Here is a 19,508-nt window from a genome sequence, read left to right as displayed (position 1 = left end):
CTACTTTGCTCAGAACAGTCGGGGCTGGCCTGCCACCCACTTGGTTATCTCTTCCCATTTACTGAACATCACAAAACATGGTATCCATGTGTCAAGGGACCCAGGACTGCATTTTACACTTTATGGCTCCTTGGGAATGCTTCCTTTTCAGTCTGTAGAGGAGGCACTTGATGACTCCCTGTGATAAGCACTTAACTGCCAAGATGCAAACAAAGAAAAGGACTGGTCAGAGGACACCAGGTACTCCCAGCAGAGACTCTCACTTCTTGAGCATTATTCAGATTAGCTGCGAGACTCACGATTCTGTGTTTTCATTTATTGCTGCAGTAAACTAAATGGTTCTTTATCCAAATGTTATTTCCTGGCTATTAATTCAGCAGTTATTTTGGATTGTGACACTCCTCTTTGATTTAGGGATATGGCACCTTATAAATATTTAAAAGCTGAAGACTGACACTTTGAGAAATTGACTTTGATTTGTTTTGTTAATATTGTATGGTTAGAGTAATTATAGGCTTGGAGGATGTGGCTCCAGCCTGTGCTCCTCAGACAGGATGGGGGCATGTGTCTACAGCACAAGGAACTCAGCAATAGAAGGCTGTTTCCGGGGCTTTTGCAGGTGACATGGCCACACCTGTCTCCTCAGGATGTCCTCTGCTTTTTATTCTTCATTGTTGAGAACTTGCTCTTGAATGTATGGATGAAAACTGCCCATATTTGGTTAAATGATCAAAAAAAAAGATCTCTCCTGAAAGTCTGAGAATGTTTTATGTATCTGTACATCCCAGCAAAGGTTTACAACAGGGCTCAGGGTGATATATGGACTGGCATGATTTAACTGTGGATCAATCAACCTATTAGGGAAAAAAGACAAGGTCAATAAGGTTGGGTCTTAGTGAACCAGAGGTCATCCTCCATTTCTCAACCTAATGTTCTTATTTCCTTTCCATTAACATTTCATAATGAAAAGATGCCTATATTCTTTAATTTTTGAGATAATTAAGTGAATTTAGTGCCTTTGAAGGGGAGGATTTATAATGGCATGGAGGCCCACACTATTAATAACTGGAAGACAGGGGCTACTGGGAGAGCAGCAATGATGTCGCCATTGCCATTTAGGCATCTCTGGTGACAATCAGTAAGAGGCTTCAGTCTCCTGTTTCAACTCAGAAGCAGACTTTCCTGCTGAGACCAGAAAGACCTGTGTCATTTTGGGTAGTGCCTTTGTCCCTTAGGAAGCAGTTTTCTGGTTGCTCTTAAATTTGAACAAAGTGCAACAAACATAGATCTCTTCAAATACCCAGCATTCCCTATACACAAACCACAAAAGTGGGGGTGGGGGACCAAGCTGCTCTGGCACTTTCCTAAGGAGGAGCAGTGTGGTATCTGTTGGTTATTACAGCCTGATTAGTGTGAGCTCTTGTACTGAACGCACAGGCACAATACACATTGCTGCTGCCAGTCACATGTATTAGAAGGGACTGCATACTAAATCTGGTTTACTTCTGCATGCCCAAGCTGGCCATGTCAAAAGTATCATTAAATAACAGCATTTTGATCATTTATGGATTAAAATAGTCACTTAAGCAAGCTCCTTGTCTTTTTGTTGTTGTTGTTGTTCCATTCCCAGGACTTTTTAAAATAGTCATAGAGGATTTGGTATAAATTCTCAAAGACAAATCAACTGAGAAAGAAGTTACTAATGATAGCGTTTTGGAACCTAGAGAACAAACAGATAAATGGGATTTAACTTAGCAAACCCAAGAAAGTCAAAACAGCTAGCAGTGCAGAGGTGAGAGATCAGCTGTACACCATCGACTCCTCCCTACAAACAGCTCAGGGGGTGGCCCTGAGTGAGGGTGAAAGCGGGGCTCCTGCAGGAAAACAGGAGTCTAAGGGCGGGTGCCTCAGGGTCCCCGTCCCACTCCTGGAGTCTTCGTGTGGAGCCATCTGTGCAGAGGCCGGCAGGGGTATGGGCTGGACGGTACTGAATTAGCAGTTCCACACTAGTGAGATCATTAGTGTGGCTGCCCCGACCCCACCGTAGACTCACAACCAGACAGCTGTCAGATGCTCTAGAGAAGAGGGGCCCATAAGAGCACAGATACAAGGAGGGGGACCTCGCCCAGCTCCCCAAGAAAACAGGTCACACAGCCCCTCCACAGGGCAGCCTCCAGGCTGTAATAGAAGCTTCTAAGCAAGACTGGGAAACCAAAGGTTATCGGGCACCCAAGGAAAACCTCCAAGACTTCCAAAGTCGGTGATATCTCAAACTCCCTTATTGAAGGCTAATTGAGGAAGACACTGAGCCATTTGAGGGAAAAGAAAAGGTGTGTTGGATGCACACCCCTTGGCATATTGTCTTTAAAGGGGAATATGCCAACTTACAGGATCCAAGCCAGTCACATGAAGACAAATACTGCACGAGTCCCTAAGTACACGGTAGTTAGAGCAACCAAACTTGGAAACGGAAAGTAGAATGATAATCGCTAAAAGCTGGAGTGGAATATTAAGAGTTGCTCAGTGGGAATGATTACATAGGATGAAGACGTTCTAGAGGTCTGCTGTACAACAATGTACATGTGTTTAGTAATTCTGTTTACTTGAATGTTTGTGTAAATTAGCATGTGTGCTTCTGTCACCATAAGAACAAAGATCAAAGCGAAGTGGTAAAAAGCAGGGAAGGAGAAGAAAGGTCAAATGGGACTGTCATTAACATCTTCAGAGTGTCCTGGTTGTTTCTCCGTCAAAAAACAACTTGGAGAGGAAAGGGTTTATTTGACCTCACAGGTTGCAGTCCCTCATCTAGGGAAGTCAGAGCAGGAACCTGGAGTCATCTTTTCATGAAATCCATAGAGTAATCAAAAAAGCATCTAACATTTTTAAAGGAGACAATGTTGTCATTAACAACATTGAATTTCTTTGACAAGAAGTTTGAGCTAATGGTAAATACGTAAACAACAAAGCACACGGCAAAGAAGGCTGTTAGCCCAACATGATGGCACATAACTAGTCCCAGCACTCAGGAGGGAGTTCAAGGCCACCCTTTGCTCCACTGGAAGGCTGAAGAACTACCACTAATACTACTACAGAATTTCATGTGAGATCAAGGATTTGACAGGTGGTCAGAGTAAACTATGTGAGTTAACTATTCATATCTTGTAGATGGGAATAATGGTATAATTGTTGAATATTACCTAACAAGACAAAGTATGTATGTATGTATGTATTATGTATGATGTATGATGTATGTATGTATTTATTATGAATGTATGTAAGCATGCATGCATGAAATGGGCAGTGCTCCGGGCAACAGAAGTTGTCAGGTATCACATGAGTCAGATTGACCATTATCTTCAATGGTGGGAATTTGGATAATTCTTAAAACAAAATAATTGTAATAATTAATAAAATTTCAGCAATCTTACTTGATTAAAATAAATCTAGGTGTTGGACGTGGTTGCTCCATTTGTTGCCAGAGGAATATGACTGTGTGTCTGCGTTTGTAACAGCATGAGGCAGCTGATTTGCTTTCAACACTGATGTGTTCAGTCCTGCAGAGATCCAAGTGCATCAGTGTTTATTGCCACCCTATTAACAATAGCCAAGATATGGAACCAACCTAAGTGCATGTCAGCAGAATAACAGATAGAGAAAACGTGGTCATGTAGGCAGTGATATACCGTGATATGGTGGGTGTTTGTTCAGTCATACAGAAGGAAGTTGGATGGGGAGACAGCTTGGTGGATAAGTGGTTGCTGCAGGAACATGAGGACCCAAGTTCAGATGTCCAGCCCCACATAAAGCTGGACACCTCTATAACCTTGGTGTTGTTGCAGACACAAACAGGGGGCATGGATGGGTACAAACATGGGACAGGCGGATCCCTAGAGATCATGGGCCAGACATTCTAGCCAACTGAAGAGTTCCAGTTGAGTCATAGGTCCTCTCTCAAAAAGAGTAAGGTGGGGAGAACAGTGGAAGATACGGCGTCAACCTCCGTCTGCCTCACTCACAAAATTGTGTGTGTGAACGAACACACCCACAAGCCGGCACACACACAAATACCAAAAGAAAAGTAAAATTGTGCCATTTGAAGCAAACAAAAAGGCGGGCATATAAGTAAATAATACATGAAATGGATCTTGGAATCATCATGCTAAACAAAATAAGCCAGACTCAGAAAGGCAAACATCGTGTGGTTTTGCTCATGTGTTGGATATGTATTCAAATGTATGTGTAACACAGAAGTGAAAGCAGAGCTGTTGGTGGAGATGAACTGGGAACACAGGAAGAGGGGTGGGAGAGGGGTTGACTTTGAGCAAAATACTTGACATGCATGTGTGACATTCATAATGAAACCCGTTACTGGACACTTATTTAAAAAACTAATATAGATTTATCTAATTTTGATGAAAAAGTTATAAGGTAAATAAACAAACAAGGTACTTTCATAGGGACGCATACACACCAAGAAGATGTCTACCACTGTGAATTTCAAAAGCCTTACCGTTTAATTCCAGAAATCTAGTACCTGTAAACCTATTGGTATATTAAAAGGATTTGGTAAAGTCTCAGGGAATTAAGTTTTGATAGAAGTAAAGTCTTCAAGAAGGAAGCTTAATTGTCCCAACACATAGATTTGGCCATCACTCATCCACAGTGTGGGCAATAAGCACTGTTTGTATTTTTGCTTAGGCACATAAACTTTTGTAGAAAAGCACCGGGTTGGAGAGGCAGGATTGATTATGTGGTTTCTGGAATGCCTGGAGTGACCATAGCTGGATTTAATTGCTTAGCCAAAGTAGTTCCAGGGCATAAATTACTCACAGGATAATTTATACCCAGTGAATAGACTAGGAATACAAATACACAGTGGTCTCTGGTAACTTGAAAGTCATAAAAATAACCCCCCAACACAGCAAGAGAGGCCCAAATGGCACAGTAAACCCAACCAATTGGCATAAAAAACGATTTCTATAGATTTAGTTTCCCTCCCCTTTAGGTTTGTGCTGGATAACGATTGACAGCCACCTAACAGGGGTGTTTGGAAACCCTAACTATATGGCCAGTACTAGAATTGTACTGTGTATTGTTAAACAGTACAGAAAAAGGTATCTTTCACATGAAGCTGTGCTGTCTCTCCAGGACCGTCAGCGCAGCACACTTTGTACCAGAGATGAGCCGTTTGCCCTTGTATGTCCTTCTGAATACACAGAATGTGTGTTTAACAGAGAACATTTTTGTGAGGTACAGGATACAAGCATGGAAGAAGCAAGGAAAGCAGCGCATTCCCACCTCCTATTCTGCATGGAAGCAAATAAAATGCATAGCTGCTGGCCACCCAGATGTTTCCTCATGTAGCAATATGCACCAGAGTATATTGTATGGCCACAGTCCCAGTAAACTAGACAGTTGTATATTCTGAATTCTGTGGAGAGACCTAGTGTGTATATTTTATCTTCTAATTAGCTTCCCTTCTCTCCCTCCCCCCTCCATTTTCTTGGGCGTTTGCCGCTGAGAAACAAAAGACATTTATAGCTCAGAGTTTAGCAGTATCAGAGTGTAAGTACGGGTCAGGACTGATTTATGCGGCGCCACTGATAAGCAGGAGAGAGTGGGACACGGGGTTAGGTAAAGCTGGTGAACTTGTCTTGGCTTATGTCTTCGATTTTGTAGGCAGCCAACATCCCTCTGGTGTCAGAGCTGGCCATTGATGACATCCACTTTGATGACTTTTCCCTTGATGTTGACGCCATGATCACAGCTGCTCTCCGGATGTTCATGGAGCTGGGGATGGTACAGAAATTTAAAATCGACTATGAGGTAAGATGGTCTCTGTTGGAGCTAAGGAGTGCACCTGCAAAGTGTTGTCGTCACTGTGACATAAAGGCTTTCCAAAGATACGGTGTAGGTGACAGTCCCTGCCTGTGTGCCCCATGGAAGTGCCTCAAGAATCTGGCAGAATGTTCATGGAAGTTTAGGTCTTTGCTTTGTTTTGTTAAAAATGTCTTTATTAGATTTGTCTTAGTTTGTGTATGGCTGTTTTGCCCGTGTGTAAGTATGGGCACCGCGTGCATGCCTGGAACCCAGGGAGGTCAGAAGAGGTCATCAGATACCCTCAGACTAGAGTTAAAGATGTGAACCAGACTCAGGTCTTCCTCCCAGCCGCCTACCCAGCCCCTTGTGGAAAGTTTGATCACCTTATGGTATCACTTTAGCAGTGGTCCTCTGAGGACACAAACCACCCCCTAACACCCCCTCCCATTTCAGACCCTGTGCAGGTGGCTTCTGACGGTAAGGAAGAACTACCGGATGGTTCTCTACCACAACTGGAGACATGCCTTCAACGTGTGCCAGCTGATGTTTGCCATGCTCACCGTAAGTGTGTCTGTGGGTGGTGGAAGGTCACCTCCATTCATGTGCCCCTCCAGGCTTTCTTCTATGTATTTCTGTTTCACTGAAAATTTGCCCCATGATTATTCCACGGCAGCCCATACATGTCCTGTTTACGGTAGTATATATTTGACAACAGTTTCTTTAAAACTACAAAATCGTTAACACCTTAACGCAGGTGGATAGCCCTAGAATGAAGACCAGGGCCCTCTATTCTGGTGTTTTGTAAGTTGGTTCTCTTGCCCATCCTTACTCCCTACCCCCAATGTAATTTCTTTGTAGAGGAACTAGGGGTGTGTCACAGGACAGAGAAATCACTGGATAGGATTGAGTTGCTGCAAAGACCCAAGAGGATGTGTGAACGTGACCATGAGTATGTGAAATTCAGAAAGAACACTTGCTTGGGGAAAGGCCCAGGGAGGCCTCAGGAGCAGGAGCGGGTAAGAGTGAACACACAGGGTTCGGAGGCTCACTAAGCTGAAATTATCTGTCTCTTGGGTCTAGGCCATTGATGGAGGCCTGTGTGATTTATAGGGAACACCAGCACAGCTGGCCAGAAAAGGCCTTGGGATTAACTCTGAAAGCAAACGTTGATGGCAAGGATCAAAACAAAACCTTCTGCTGGTTCCCATTTGCTAGTGAGAAACGTTGGTCTGGTTTCTACTCACACTGTTTGTTAAACGACCAAGGAGAATGTTTTCTGACTTAAGTATGTTAGATTTTCTGCTACTTAATAATGTAAAGAAGTAAGATATATACATGTGTGAGTGTACATAAATTATTTACTATGCAAAAAAATCGATGATGGGTTCTGGATTCTTACAACCTAAATACAAATACTTCATTTCTTTGTACCCAACTGACAACGTGGACACAAAATTGGGACTTCTGTGTAAAACGCATTTTGTTTTAGTCCAAATGAATGAAGACCATTCTACCTCTCCATGAAAATCTCCACCCTGTTCTCTGCCCATTAAACTTCTTCCCAGTCTTTAAGGTACTGATCCAATGCTAGTTTTTTTCTACAGAGTTCCCCTTTCTCCTGAAACATCAATATTTACTTCCTTCCCCATAGTGCCAGTATAGGACAGCTATTTCGTCTGTGTGTCTTAAGTGCCCAATCTCTCATCTCTGTTAAGCCACCTGAGGAAATAGCCAATTCCTTGTTCCTCCAACAACATTCGCATGTGTGTTCCCAGCCTCTGCAGCCCAGCACACCTGTACTCTGCCATGCACTCAGTCAGCTCACAATCATGTATGTTGGACTGGCTTCAACTCTAGTATGCAGCAAATGATGCTAAGAGGTCTTTACTCTCTGCTTTAGAACTCCAGTGAGTCCCCCGCTGCTTAAGGATGAGGCAGGCTGACTGGGAAAGCCAGACTGGTCCTGCCTTCTACTGTGTAGTACACCATCTTGCTCAACTTTGACAGAGCTCAGTGGACAAGAAATAGATTCTGTGTGGAGACCTCACAAGTCTGGCTCACGCACAGCAACGACTTATTAACAAGTTATCTTGGAAAAACCTATGGATGTGTGGACCTGCCAAAATAAGCAAGCAGAAGCGTTGCTCAGAGAGAGGAAACAGGAACGCTGATGATGCTGTGCATCGTAGGTACCAAGGACAGAGGTGGTCTTTTATGACAAGCCCCCGGGGAAGCACGCGTCTGGCCGCAGTGGTGGGGTCATGCTGCACCCACAGATGTAAAACGGTGCAAATACTGAGCTTTCACCACTGAACTTTTTTGTAGTACCAACAGTCCTGCTACTTTTAAGTAGTGAAAAAAAAAACCCTCCGGCTGTGCCTCGCCCCGCCCCCCCATAACTGGAGTCATCGTGCTGTCAGAGTATTTTAAGGGTGCTTTGTGTTTGCTCAGCAACTTGAAGAGTGTCACTGTTAGAAAAAGTCTGGGTTTTGTTTTTCTATTCATGCTGCTGCAAAAATAGAAGCCTTCACTGTTGAAGTTCTCTGAGGGAGACGGGCAGGAGGTTGCAAAGTGTGGAAAGGCGTCTTTGGGAAGAAGATGTCGGTGGATATTATTTTAGTCTCCCGCACACAGCCCTAAGCCGTTGCATCTGGAGGAATCTTTCTGCTCAAGTTTCGCCGAACTTAGTGAAGGATGACAGCAGGCTGGAACACCAGCTTTTGCTTTCCTCACACAAGCGTCTTCTCCATCTTGACCTTGGAAAATCCAGTGAAGCAGAATGTTTTGAATCAAGACAACAATTCTGGAGACAGCGAAGACTGCTTAACCTACGTGCACATCAAATGTGGTTTCTGACATGATCTCCTGTGGGGAAAGGATACTCGTGTTATGTCTGTGTGGGGCACCATAGCTGCACACACCCCTCAAGTCTGCTGAGGTCTCTCACTGTTTCAGTAGACATTCTGTCTCCATTTAAGGAACCACATATTTTATTTCTGTGTGACAAGTTAAAACCAAAACTGAACTTTCCTATTATTTCAGATATTTTTTAGATTCATGTAGCCCCAACCAACCTTAAACTAGCTATGTAGCTGACAATGCTCTTAAACTTCTTTTTAAAAACAATGTTTGTATTATTTTTGAGGCTCTTCAAGCATACACACAAAGTATTTTGAGTACATCCACTTCTCACCCCTCCTAATTCCTATCAGATACATACCCCACTTTCTCCCCCTCCCAACTCGGTATCCTTTCTTACTTCATTTCTAATTTTTTGGGAATTTCACACATGAACACTATGTTTACATAATTTCCACCTCTCCTTGTCACCCTGTAATACTTCCCTTGCCCCCCTATTCCCTCTCCAATTCATGACCTCCTCCTCTTTAGTTGCATAATTATAGTTACATAACTAATTATAATTATATATCCGTTTCCTGGGTCCATTTGATGCTGTTACTATGCGTATATGTTTAGGGTGCCCACTTGGCATTAGGTGATCTACCAGGAGCTCATCCCTGGGCAAGACTGACTCAGAAGCCATGATTTGCCTGTAACTCTTCATCTAGGAGTGGGGCTTTGTGAATTTCCCCATCCACATTGACATGTCAGCAGTGTTGTCATTATGTAGGTCTTGCTTGGGTAGCCATATTGTTGATATTTCATGGGTACAGCTTCCCTGTCATATACAGACAGCGCATACTCAGAGCAGACATCTTGGTTCTCTGCCTCTTGCAATCCTTCTGCTCTCTCCTCCAATCCGTTCCCCAAGCTGTGTTGTAGATGGATCAGCTGTGGTTGGGCACCCATGGCCTGTTGTTTTCGGCATTTGACCAGTTGTAGATTCTTGTAATAATCTTCACCTACTGCAAAAGAAAAAAGAAGCCTCTTCGATGGGGAGTGGGAGCTACACCTGTGGGGATAAGAACACATATTGAGAATACAGTCAGAGATTACTGGGAGAGTGGCTGTACTAGGTTTTCTGCTGGGGTCCATGACTTTGCCAGCCACGGGTAGTTGGCTAGGTTTACAGTACCAAACATGAATTCCCTCCTCTCGAGCAAGATGTAGATCCAAGTAGACAGCTGTTGGTTACCTCCAAGATATCAGTACCACTATGACACCCTTGGGGATATTTTACCACATTCTGATCAATGTGTGACTGGAAGGCTTAACAGCTATGTGGAACTGGTGATGGGTGTCTTTGCCTTGGTAACTTGCATAACCCACTCAGACACTATGAGTGCTAGTTTTCAGGGTGTAGGCTTCCTGGCTGGCTCCAGCTCGGTTCCTCAAAGTACTGTGTCAGAAGTATGTAGTCTCTTCAGCGACGGGTCTTGCCTACAAGTTCTGGGGGGCAACCAAGAGCAACGGCAATGGGCTGTATTAACTGGTAATTTATTGGACCCCCCCACAACAACCTGAGAAAAGTTTCCTGTGCCTGGAACTGGGGGTTTTGTTAGAGTCTGATGCCCCTGAGGGAGCATTATTGCTCCAAGTAAAATAACTGCATGTAAACTGAGTATGTATGCACACACACACACACACACACACACACGTGGGTATTTTTTGTAAACACTAAAGTTTCCCTATGACATTTTCAAACACCCTTGATGTAATTTATCCCTTCCCCTCCTCTCCCTCTGTATTTCTCCCCTTCTCTCTGCCCAGTTGAACCCCTAATTTCCCTATTTTACCTACATAGCATCTATTGTCCCATTCTCCCGGGCTCCTTCTCCACACCTACCCACGGTCCATTTTTACTTTCCTGTTTTCTGTGGTTTCTTTAGGTTGAACTTCTGGTCATCTTACCTCTACTTCCCAAGAGAGGGAGGGAGGGAGGGAGGGAGGGAAGGGGGAGGGAGGGAGAGAGGGAGGGGGGAAGGAAGGGAGGGAGGCAGGGGAGGAGGGAGGCAGGAAAGGAAGGAAGGAAGGAAGGAAGGAAGGAAGGAAGGAAGGAAGGAAGGAAGGAAGGAAGGAAGGAAGGAAGGAAGAAATTTTTTTACTATATTCCCCAAATATCTGGTTAAGTCTGGATCACATAGCCCAAAGAGAATGCCCTGTATGTGCTGAAATTCCCTCTAGATGGCGCTCCAAGGCAAAGCTTCCCAGCCAATCTCTGGAAGCCGGATGGTGGGGGCGGTTAAACCTTGACCAACCTTCCCAGAGTTTCTTTTCCTCTGGCAGGAGAGACACTGAGGCACACAGCCCAATGCAAAACGAAAGCCGATCTGTCGCAACAGAGCCTCTTCTATGAGGATGGCCTGTTTTATTACTCACTTCTGACCCACTGTGCGTTGACATGAGTAATTTTGCCTTTCCTGTGACTTGAAACCTGATCGTGTATTTTCCTAAACCCATTGTCTGGGAGAATCGGAAAGTGCATAGCTGTGTGTCACCCCTGAGCAAAGTTTTGGCCCACAAACAACAGAACACTCAAATTGTGAATATATATATCAATTTCCTAGCCTTTATCTCTAAAATTATTTCACACAGAGAAAATAAGATTATTGACTCAGAATGGTTTTACAGAAGCCTCTTGACTCACTCATGTTTAGGAAACCAAATAATAGTAGCTCATTCAAAATTGAAAGAAACAAAGGAGAAATTCATAGGACACGCAATTAATATTAGCTCATTCAAAATTGAAAGAAACAAAGGAGAAATTCATAGGACGCGCAGTTAATAGTAGCTCATTCAAAATTGAAAGAAACAAAGGAGAAATTCATAGGACGCGCAGTTTGATATGGATTTTGATGAATGCTTAGTTCACCTGGCACCCCACTGGTCACTTTTTTATTTGTTCCATGACCCTGACTGGAAGTTTTAAAAAATGTGGAATCAAAGCTTCAAGGTTATCTTTTGTTTTAAAGAGATACCCACACAGTTAAGATTTACTGAGCTTGACTTCCTCTAATAAATAGTCTGAGTAGTGCTGTCATCATTTGTGGCTAAAAGAGAGAATGAGAAACCTATACAAATACTCCTTATTTGTGTAAGTAGAAAGAAATACTGTCCCGCCGTGCACCTGTGTGATGAACGATGATGACCATGTCTCCGGCATTCCCAGTGTAAACCAGATGCAGGAACGAACCGTTTTTGTTTGTAAACTACAAGGCATGTCTTGATGTCTAAGTTACGGGGATACTTTTGGAGGGGAGTTATAAATGATATGTGATCTCTGACAGTTTCCAAGGGAGAAAGTGAGGCTTCCTTAGGGTCAGGATTCTTTACTGTCTTAGAAATAGATTCATTAGCACTTAGGGCATTGCCCTGCTTCCTGTGGGGGCTCAATAAATACTAATTGAATTGAGTGTATTAGTTTAGGGTAATATTATCAAAGAACCGTGTTGCTCAGTGTCCAGGTCCCACCCCCCCACTATAAGATGACAGGTAACTTTCATTGCTCAAAATCTTGCTCTTATCACAGCACAGCACACCAAGGTTCAGCTGGGGTTCATGTAGGATATTATGATCTTGCAGAATTCACTGGATATGAAGGAAAAGAGCTTGTGATCACATTAAAATTTATGGTGGTACTGGCGGCAAGGCACTGGTGGGGAGCCGCAGTTAAACACTAATAATAACCGAATGTCACAGCACATGCGTTGACACCTGACATTTACCGGGAAATCTTAAATCTTCAGTGTGGAGGTGGTGTGCTTCAGTCCATCTTTGAGTTGTTTTGGGGGAGATAGCCATGCCATTTTATTGATAATTCAAACTGGAGAGCCGAAGGGACATTTAGGGGGAAATCGGTCCCGTTCTCAAGCCGGAGGGTCTCCTGTCATCCCCTGACTGCCATTGTCAGATACGTCCTTGACCTTTGAAGCAAAAAATTTCTTCCAAAAGGAATCTCGAGAGCACAATTAGAACTCCTTGCTTCCCCCTTGGGAAGGACAGGACCATCCAGATGTTAAATAAAACATTTCAGTAGCCAGAACCCTCCTCGAGACAGAATCAAATGCCTTTGCCGACTGTGGCACTGGAGGACACAATGAGTTCTTGGTGCTCTGTTCTGTGACCAGCTATGCTCAAGTAAACGGCAACCATGCTTGAGATCTCCAAGTAGCACCTCCCTTAGCCCCACTTCCTCAGTATAAATAGTTACACTTACCTTAACATAATCGCTACACGTTGTATAGCTATTGCTATATGAGCATGATGATATTTGCGTGTTAAAAAAAACTTAAATCTTCATGGAGATGTGAAGTAGACGTGTGGCAAATTTTGTATTTAAGGGAGGAGTGGTGCTTAATGTTTCTACAGAGCATCAGCTGTGGCACTATAAACTGCCAGTGGGACTGACCAGTTGGATTCAGCGGTTCGGATGCTGCATTTAAGAGTCCTTGCTCTTTCGTCATGTGAAAAGGCTTTTGTTTTTATTCTCTCCATCTGCATCCCAGAGCCCCAATTAGGCACTCTATGCTTCTAGCTAACGTTCTCCTTATTCGCATCTATTTTGAAAAAGAAAAAAAGGCAAGGCCACACATAATTAAGAACCTGGTGTGCTAGTGCCGAACATACAACGGGGCAGAAGGATCGTCCAATCCATTTCCTCCCACAGGAGAGTCACCTCCATAACTCACTTTAAGCACTGCCATTCATGAGTTATGAGTCATTCCCCCTCCAGTGAAAATAAATTCTCCCGCACCATCAGCCCACACTGGGTATTTTCCTTAGGACATGTAAATTGTAAAAGGGTATGGACATAATCGTGTCTGGCATTAGCACCAAACTGTAAGCCCTTGCTGGTGGACATGGGCTTGTAAGGAAATGCATGCATTTGGGGGCTGCTAATGTCTAGTTACAATACTTGTTTTTTTTTATTTAAGTGAGTTTATTCTTGCGGTTTTTATGGTGTTGGTAAACTGCTTAATCTGTCGCTTTGTGTTTTATGACGCCAGTCAAATCCTTCAGGTCAGAGAGACCCAGCAGCCGAGCCACAGTCATTTATCACAGCTTCCATTTTCCGCACTGTTTGACATCCTAGTGGCACTTTCTCGGGACTGAAACCTGGCACCTAAGGGTGTTAAGTTAGGGGCTTTAAAAACTTTTAAATTTTCATGGGTCTCATATTTAATCCTGATTCACTGATGGAAAATAAAATTTGGGGTAGGCTTTGAAGAGTCCCCACATTGTTGAAATCCATCAACTGGGTCTCTCGGGAGCTCTAAGAGACCCAGCTTTCTACACAATTAATATGCACCAAGCAATCTCTGTCTGTGCTCACAAACCTGTGATATTATAGTATGCTCCCTTGTAATTTATCATAAACAAAACATAACCTGTATTTCTGAACCTGTCCCCCCAAATCTACAAACACACAGTCTTAGTGTTAAAAGCTAAGGCTTTGGAAACCCAGAAGTTCTTTCTCTTTGCTCCTTGGTAAAACGCATGCAGCAGATGTGAAAAAGACGGCTGTTTATTCTGTATCTGAATGGAAACAGAAGCCTCAGTTTCCTTGAGTGTCTTCTCTTTTAATTGGTGCATGATTCCTAAGTCCCGTTGTAGTACCTAGGGATTTTCCTTGTACCATGCTGTTCCTCTTTTTTCATGTTTTATCAAAATGTGAAAGAAGAAATATGCGGAATTGGTTTTGATATGACCACATCAGGACCTCCAGTGAATGAAAGAGCACGTCAGCCCACATATGTGATTCCAGCATTTGGGGAGGCTGAGGCAGGAGGATTGCTGTGAGTTCAAGATACATAACAAAACCCTGTCTTTAAAAAAATGTTGCAGATGGCAGAAATTTGTGTTGACTTATTCTTGCAAACAGGCCAGACAAGGTAATTGAATGTACAGATGGCGAAAGACGACAAAACATAGATTCCACTGAAGTTAGGTAATGAGTATATAGCATTCATTATAGTCTTCTGTCTTTGTTTTTATAGTTCTAAAATATTTTATATTATAGTGATAAGTTAAACATTAAGTCTCAGAAGCAGGAAAAAATGAAATATAATCGATAAAATCAATCTAAAATTGTTTTCATTTATGCATCTAACATCTACTCAGCTCGAGGATTTTACAAGACACATCCATGGTTTTTGGTGCTTCTCCTTTCTGAGACTTGCCTGGGTAAGCATTTGCAGCATTATTTCAAGGCAACAATCACCCTTTGCTCCAAACATGCCTTGGGGTTTTAGGATCTGATACTAAGTATGCTCTGAAATCCCCAGGTATAGAAGAAAGTCATTGGGGGGATAGACCAAAGTCCACCAGGACTGAGTTTGGCAGGGAGAGTCACTGTGTGCCTAAATCAATGTTTTATTAATGCCAAGTAATTACTTGGCCAGGTTCATCTTCAGAAGACAGAAAAGCTAATGTGATCAAAGCTATCCCAGTCCCTCTGACAACGAGGACAACTGGTGTAGAACGGCAGTGTGCCCTGTGCTATGGTAATGGAGAGGGTGGCATGTCAGTGCTGGTGGCGGTCCCCTAACGCTGTGGAAGCATCCTGGTCTCAAGACAGGCTGATATGCCTCCTTTTCAGCTCACCAGTCATCACTGTCAACACCAAAGGTGTCTGGCCACTGACCGTGGATGAGATAGCTTGGCCACTTCCCTTCCTCTGAGGACTATGGGTGGCAACTGCTCTTCCGCTGTTGGGTGTCTCCATTCCACACAATCCCTGACTGTCAAAAAAGGACCTCTTGCTTAGACAGAGAGCCAGCAGTGGCCACCAGTCATTAAGCTCACTCAGAAACCCTGCTGAGTTATCAAGAGCCAGCAGCTGCTATGGCAAAGCTTGAGAAACTCCTCTGCTTAAGATCACTGACTAGAGCATATCGAATAGTTTGACACTTATCAGCTTGCCCGTAGGGCCTGTACTGAGAGCTCACCACCGCAAGCAAGCAAGCAAGACACAAGCAGTCAACACTAGAAGCTGAGCCAGTAGCATGTAGACCTTGCAGTAAATGGAGGCAGAACTCAAACATGATCCTTAACCATCTTTCACCACCCCGCTCCACCCATCACTGATATGTGAAGCGTGGAGGTATCACTAAAAGGTGTTCTTGCTGCAGAGCCGTGGGTTCCTGTTGGCAGGTCTCTCTTACAGACAGATTCCTCACATTAGAGGTGCCCTAGCAGATCTGGGCCAATATCAGCTGTGCAACTTGGGACATTTCTTTAGAAGACATGAGCACTGTATCTAGGGTATTCACAAGGAAACCTTGGAAGTTGCTTGAGCTATAGTAAATGTAACAATGTATGAAGGCTCTTGCCATGGAGCAGGAGTATGTCGGGCAGAACTTCCTGGACCCCTTGAACTGATCTGGGTGGGACCCTGCTTTTCTTGTCTATGAAAGAAGAAAGAGAAAGTGCCAAACTGAGACCCCCTAACCGGGATTGATGACTCTACATGACTGGGCATCTTCCAGGTTGCAAATATGACAAGATTTGCAAGGCATGCTGTGCTGTCTCCAAAAGCAAAGCAAGGATGGCCAGTCATTTCTGCCACTGTGCCATTCCACCATGCAGGGTCTCCATAGAGCCAGGCGCTCAGTGGCCAGGGTCTCAGCATAACTGGACTGTACGTGCAGTGTGGGAGGGCAAAGATTATGACATGATCTCTACTACACTCTTCCTTTGGCCTGGACTCTGCAAATGCTTACTAAATTTGCTAAGTGAATGGACACTTTTCAGGATGTCACTATTTAATTCAAACCTGAAATAGTTTGGTTACAAAAACATCTGCATTTTTAAATTCAATACAAGCCATTTCAATATTATTTTCCATTAAAACTTTAAAAAATGATCATATCCCAAACCTTTGAAATTACAAATAAAAATTTCTTTTCCTTAAAAAAAACTGAAAATATACAAGGTATATAAACTTTAATAGATAAATGTTCTTTGTGGATTTTTTCACATGAAGTAAAGTTTTTTTTTAATTTGACTACTGACCTCCTAATGATATCTAGTAGGCTTTCTCCTGTGCATGTGTTACACATTTTATAAAAGTGGGCGGCTGTATCAAATTTGCTGTCAGATCTTTGTTTCCTTTTCTTTTTTGTTTGTTTGTTTTGTTTTGTTTTCTGAGACAGGGTTTCTCTGTATAACAGCCCTGGCTGTCCTGGAACTCGATTTATAGACCAGGGTGGTCTTGAACTCACAGAGCTCCGCCTGTCTCTGCCTCCCAAGTGCTGGTATTAAAGGCGTGTGCCACCACTACCCAGTTATCGAGCCTCATTTGCAAAATGCTGCATGCTATCAGGTTGATCTGGTGCACCAGAGGCCAGTTTAGACTGAAAGTGTCAAATGGCTTTGCAGTGCTAGCTGTGAAGCCCTACTCCCTGTCCACAGCACTTAAAACCTGCACATCTGTCCCCGTACTCTCATGGATAGAGGGAGTTCATGAGCCAGGCTGCCTGGGTTCTAATCCCACCTCTGCTATTTCAGACCTGTCATCTGTCACATCTACTATATAGGAAGATTAGAACAGCATCTACCTAGAGGGTTCTCGTAAGGGTTCGTGAAGCTGACATATTTAGAAGCGTGCTTGGCAGACACTGAGCACTATGACAGTGTTAATCATTGTTAGTTTTTCCCAAGCCTGTTTTCTCAAACATACCAGCTGCTTGATACACAGCAAGTACCTAGTAACAGCCATTAAATGAAACACTCCTCCACAGCACTACCTAGGGCTGATGCTGCGGCTGTTGTGTTTCGCAACCGTTTGAATTCAACTGCCACAATAGTCACTTTCTTTGTCTGGGACAGTCGTGCATCACTGCTATGCAGACTCAGCTTCACAAAGAAGACATGTCCTAACTGCCTTAGAGTCTTTTGTTGGCTACTGACAGAAACTCACTGGTAGCCGAGCAGAACCTGAGGAGGAAGCTTACTGATTTGGGTATTTCAAAGTCTTCTGTAGGAGGTAGGGGAAGAATTATCCCAGAAAACATGTCAGCCCTTGAATGCCTGCCACTGGAGGCCAGGTCAAAGGGCAATAACACGGCTTTGCTTGACCGGTGGCTTGAGGGTTAGATATATACACCTGACTGTCTCTTTACTTAGACATATTTTTTGCTCGTGTTTCTGATATACACCATGAGAGAATGCAAGTGAGAGGATTTATTAACACAAAGGTCAAGAAAACTCATAATTATTGAAGAGGGACATAATTTTATTTGAAAATAGAATAATAAGCTAGAGTCAAGAAATAAATACATCAAGACATACTTCCCCTGCCTCTCTGTTTTCTTTTTGAAAGTATATTATCTTCAGCAGGCAGCTGACTTTTTCTGCTTGAGATGGGTAAATGTAGGTCTGGATGGATGGCGCTGAAGGAAGATGGATGAGTGGGGAGGAGCAAATAGAAACTTAGTGGCAGGTGGACACTTTTCAGGCCTGATGATTCTCAGAAACCATTTACCAGGCAGCTTTAAATCACAGTCAAGAGCTAGGTGCTGCTTCAGTAATTCAGGTACCAGAGCCAGAAGAGGTAAATATGCCTGGTGCGGCCATGTCTGCGTCGAGCTTCAAGGATTCTTTATTCTGAGGGTCCAGAGATGAACTGCATAGCCTTGGAGTCATATGAAATCATAAGATTTTATAGAAAGAGGAGTTCATGTATCTCATTAAATTCTCAAAAGTATTCGTGAAATAAACAATTGTAGAGCCAGCTGTGGAATTTCAAGGGAAGGGGAAAGGAAAAGGTTAATGTATAAAAACTCAGTGACAAAGGTGGAAAATAGTGGGAGAATGATAGTTTATAACCCAGCAGTAGAGAACGAGGTCCAGCCCTCTGCCTTCGGGGCAGAGGTAGAGGGAGAAGGGGCATACATGTGAACAGTTCCAAGACCTGCTGAAGCTTGGGAAGCAGACACTTCGGAGGTCACAAGATAGGTACATTGGGACGACAATGAAATGATGAGTCCCCAAGTCCCTATCCCCCCTATATAGTTGAAGATCTGCTCTTACCCCAACTTGCTCAGGAGCCAGAGTATTTGCTGGAGGGAAAATAAGAGCATCCTTGAGGATCCCAGCAAGAGAACAGGATAAGCAGAGTAGAGGTCTTGTGAAAGCCTCTGGCCTCCAGGACGGAAAGCCACAGCTCCTTTTTGTCCCAGTGTTTACAATGTCGTTCTAGGCAACAGACTGGAGAGTCCAGAGACATGAGCTTAGATCTAGTATTTGGGGATCTCTAGCAAAAGACCAGGCAGACACTCGGTCGCCCTATGGTAACGTCTGGCAACCTGCAGGCACCTCACACCCACCCTGGTGCAGCATGAGCTTCAGATCCCTTCATGTCTACGTGTGAATAATCATCGAAAGACATTTGAGAGAGCACAAAGAAAAAAGAAAGGGCTCAGAGGACACAGGCGACTCAAAGCAGTAGAAGAAAATGTCAGGAATGTTATTAATTTCTTCAGGATGGTAGGAAAAGAGCTAATATGTCTGTGGAAAAAGAACAGATGTGATTATAAAAGGAGCAGAAAATGCTTATAAATTTAAAACTCATAGAAAGAAAGGAAGAAAGGAAGGAAGGAAGGAAGAAAGAAAGAAAGAAAGAATGAATGAATGAATGAATGAATGAATGAATGAAAGAAGGAAAAGTCTATACAGGAAACGGAAGAGAAGAGATCTTTAAAAAAAATAGAATTGGTACTCAGCCTATTGGAGTTCCACTCAGATAGGACAGGAAAAAATATTGAAGGGCCAGTGAGCTGGCTCAG

General features: G+C 43.4%; 1 protein-coding gene across 1 annotated transcript in view; it reads left to right on the top strand.

Annotated features, from left to right (window-relative positions):
* The window catches only part of Pde11a (phosphodiesterase 11A), a 365,214-nt gene that overhangs the window by 268,576 nt on the left and 77,130 nt on the right, over nucleotides 1-19,508 (top strand). Inside the window, exons 11-12 of the mRNA XM_040745629.1 lie at nucleotides 5,680-5,826; nucleotides 6,274-6,381. Of these exons, the coding sequence (XP_040601563.1) occupies nucleotides 5,680-5,826; nucleotides 6,274-6,381 (255 nt within the window). The remainder of the gene's footprint in view (nucleotides 1-5,679; nucleotides 5,827-6,273; nucleotides 6,382-19,508) is intronic.

This window comes from Mesocricetus auratus, unplaced genomic scaffold (genome assembly GCF_017639785.1).
Source record: "Mesocricetus auratus isolate SY011 unplaced genomic scaffold, BCM_Maur_2.0 Super-Scaffold_100004, whole genome shotgun sequence".
Lineage (NCBI taxonomy): Eukaryota > Metazoa > Chordata > Mammalia > Rodentia > Cricetidae > Mesocricetus > Mesocricetus auratus.
Note: the sequence above shows the minus strand (reverse complement) of the source record. Positions and strands in the feature narration are given on the sequence as shown.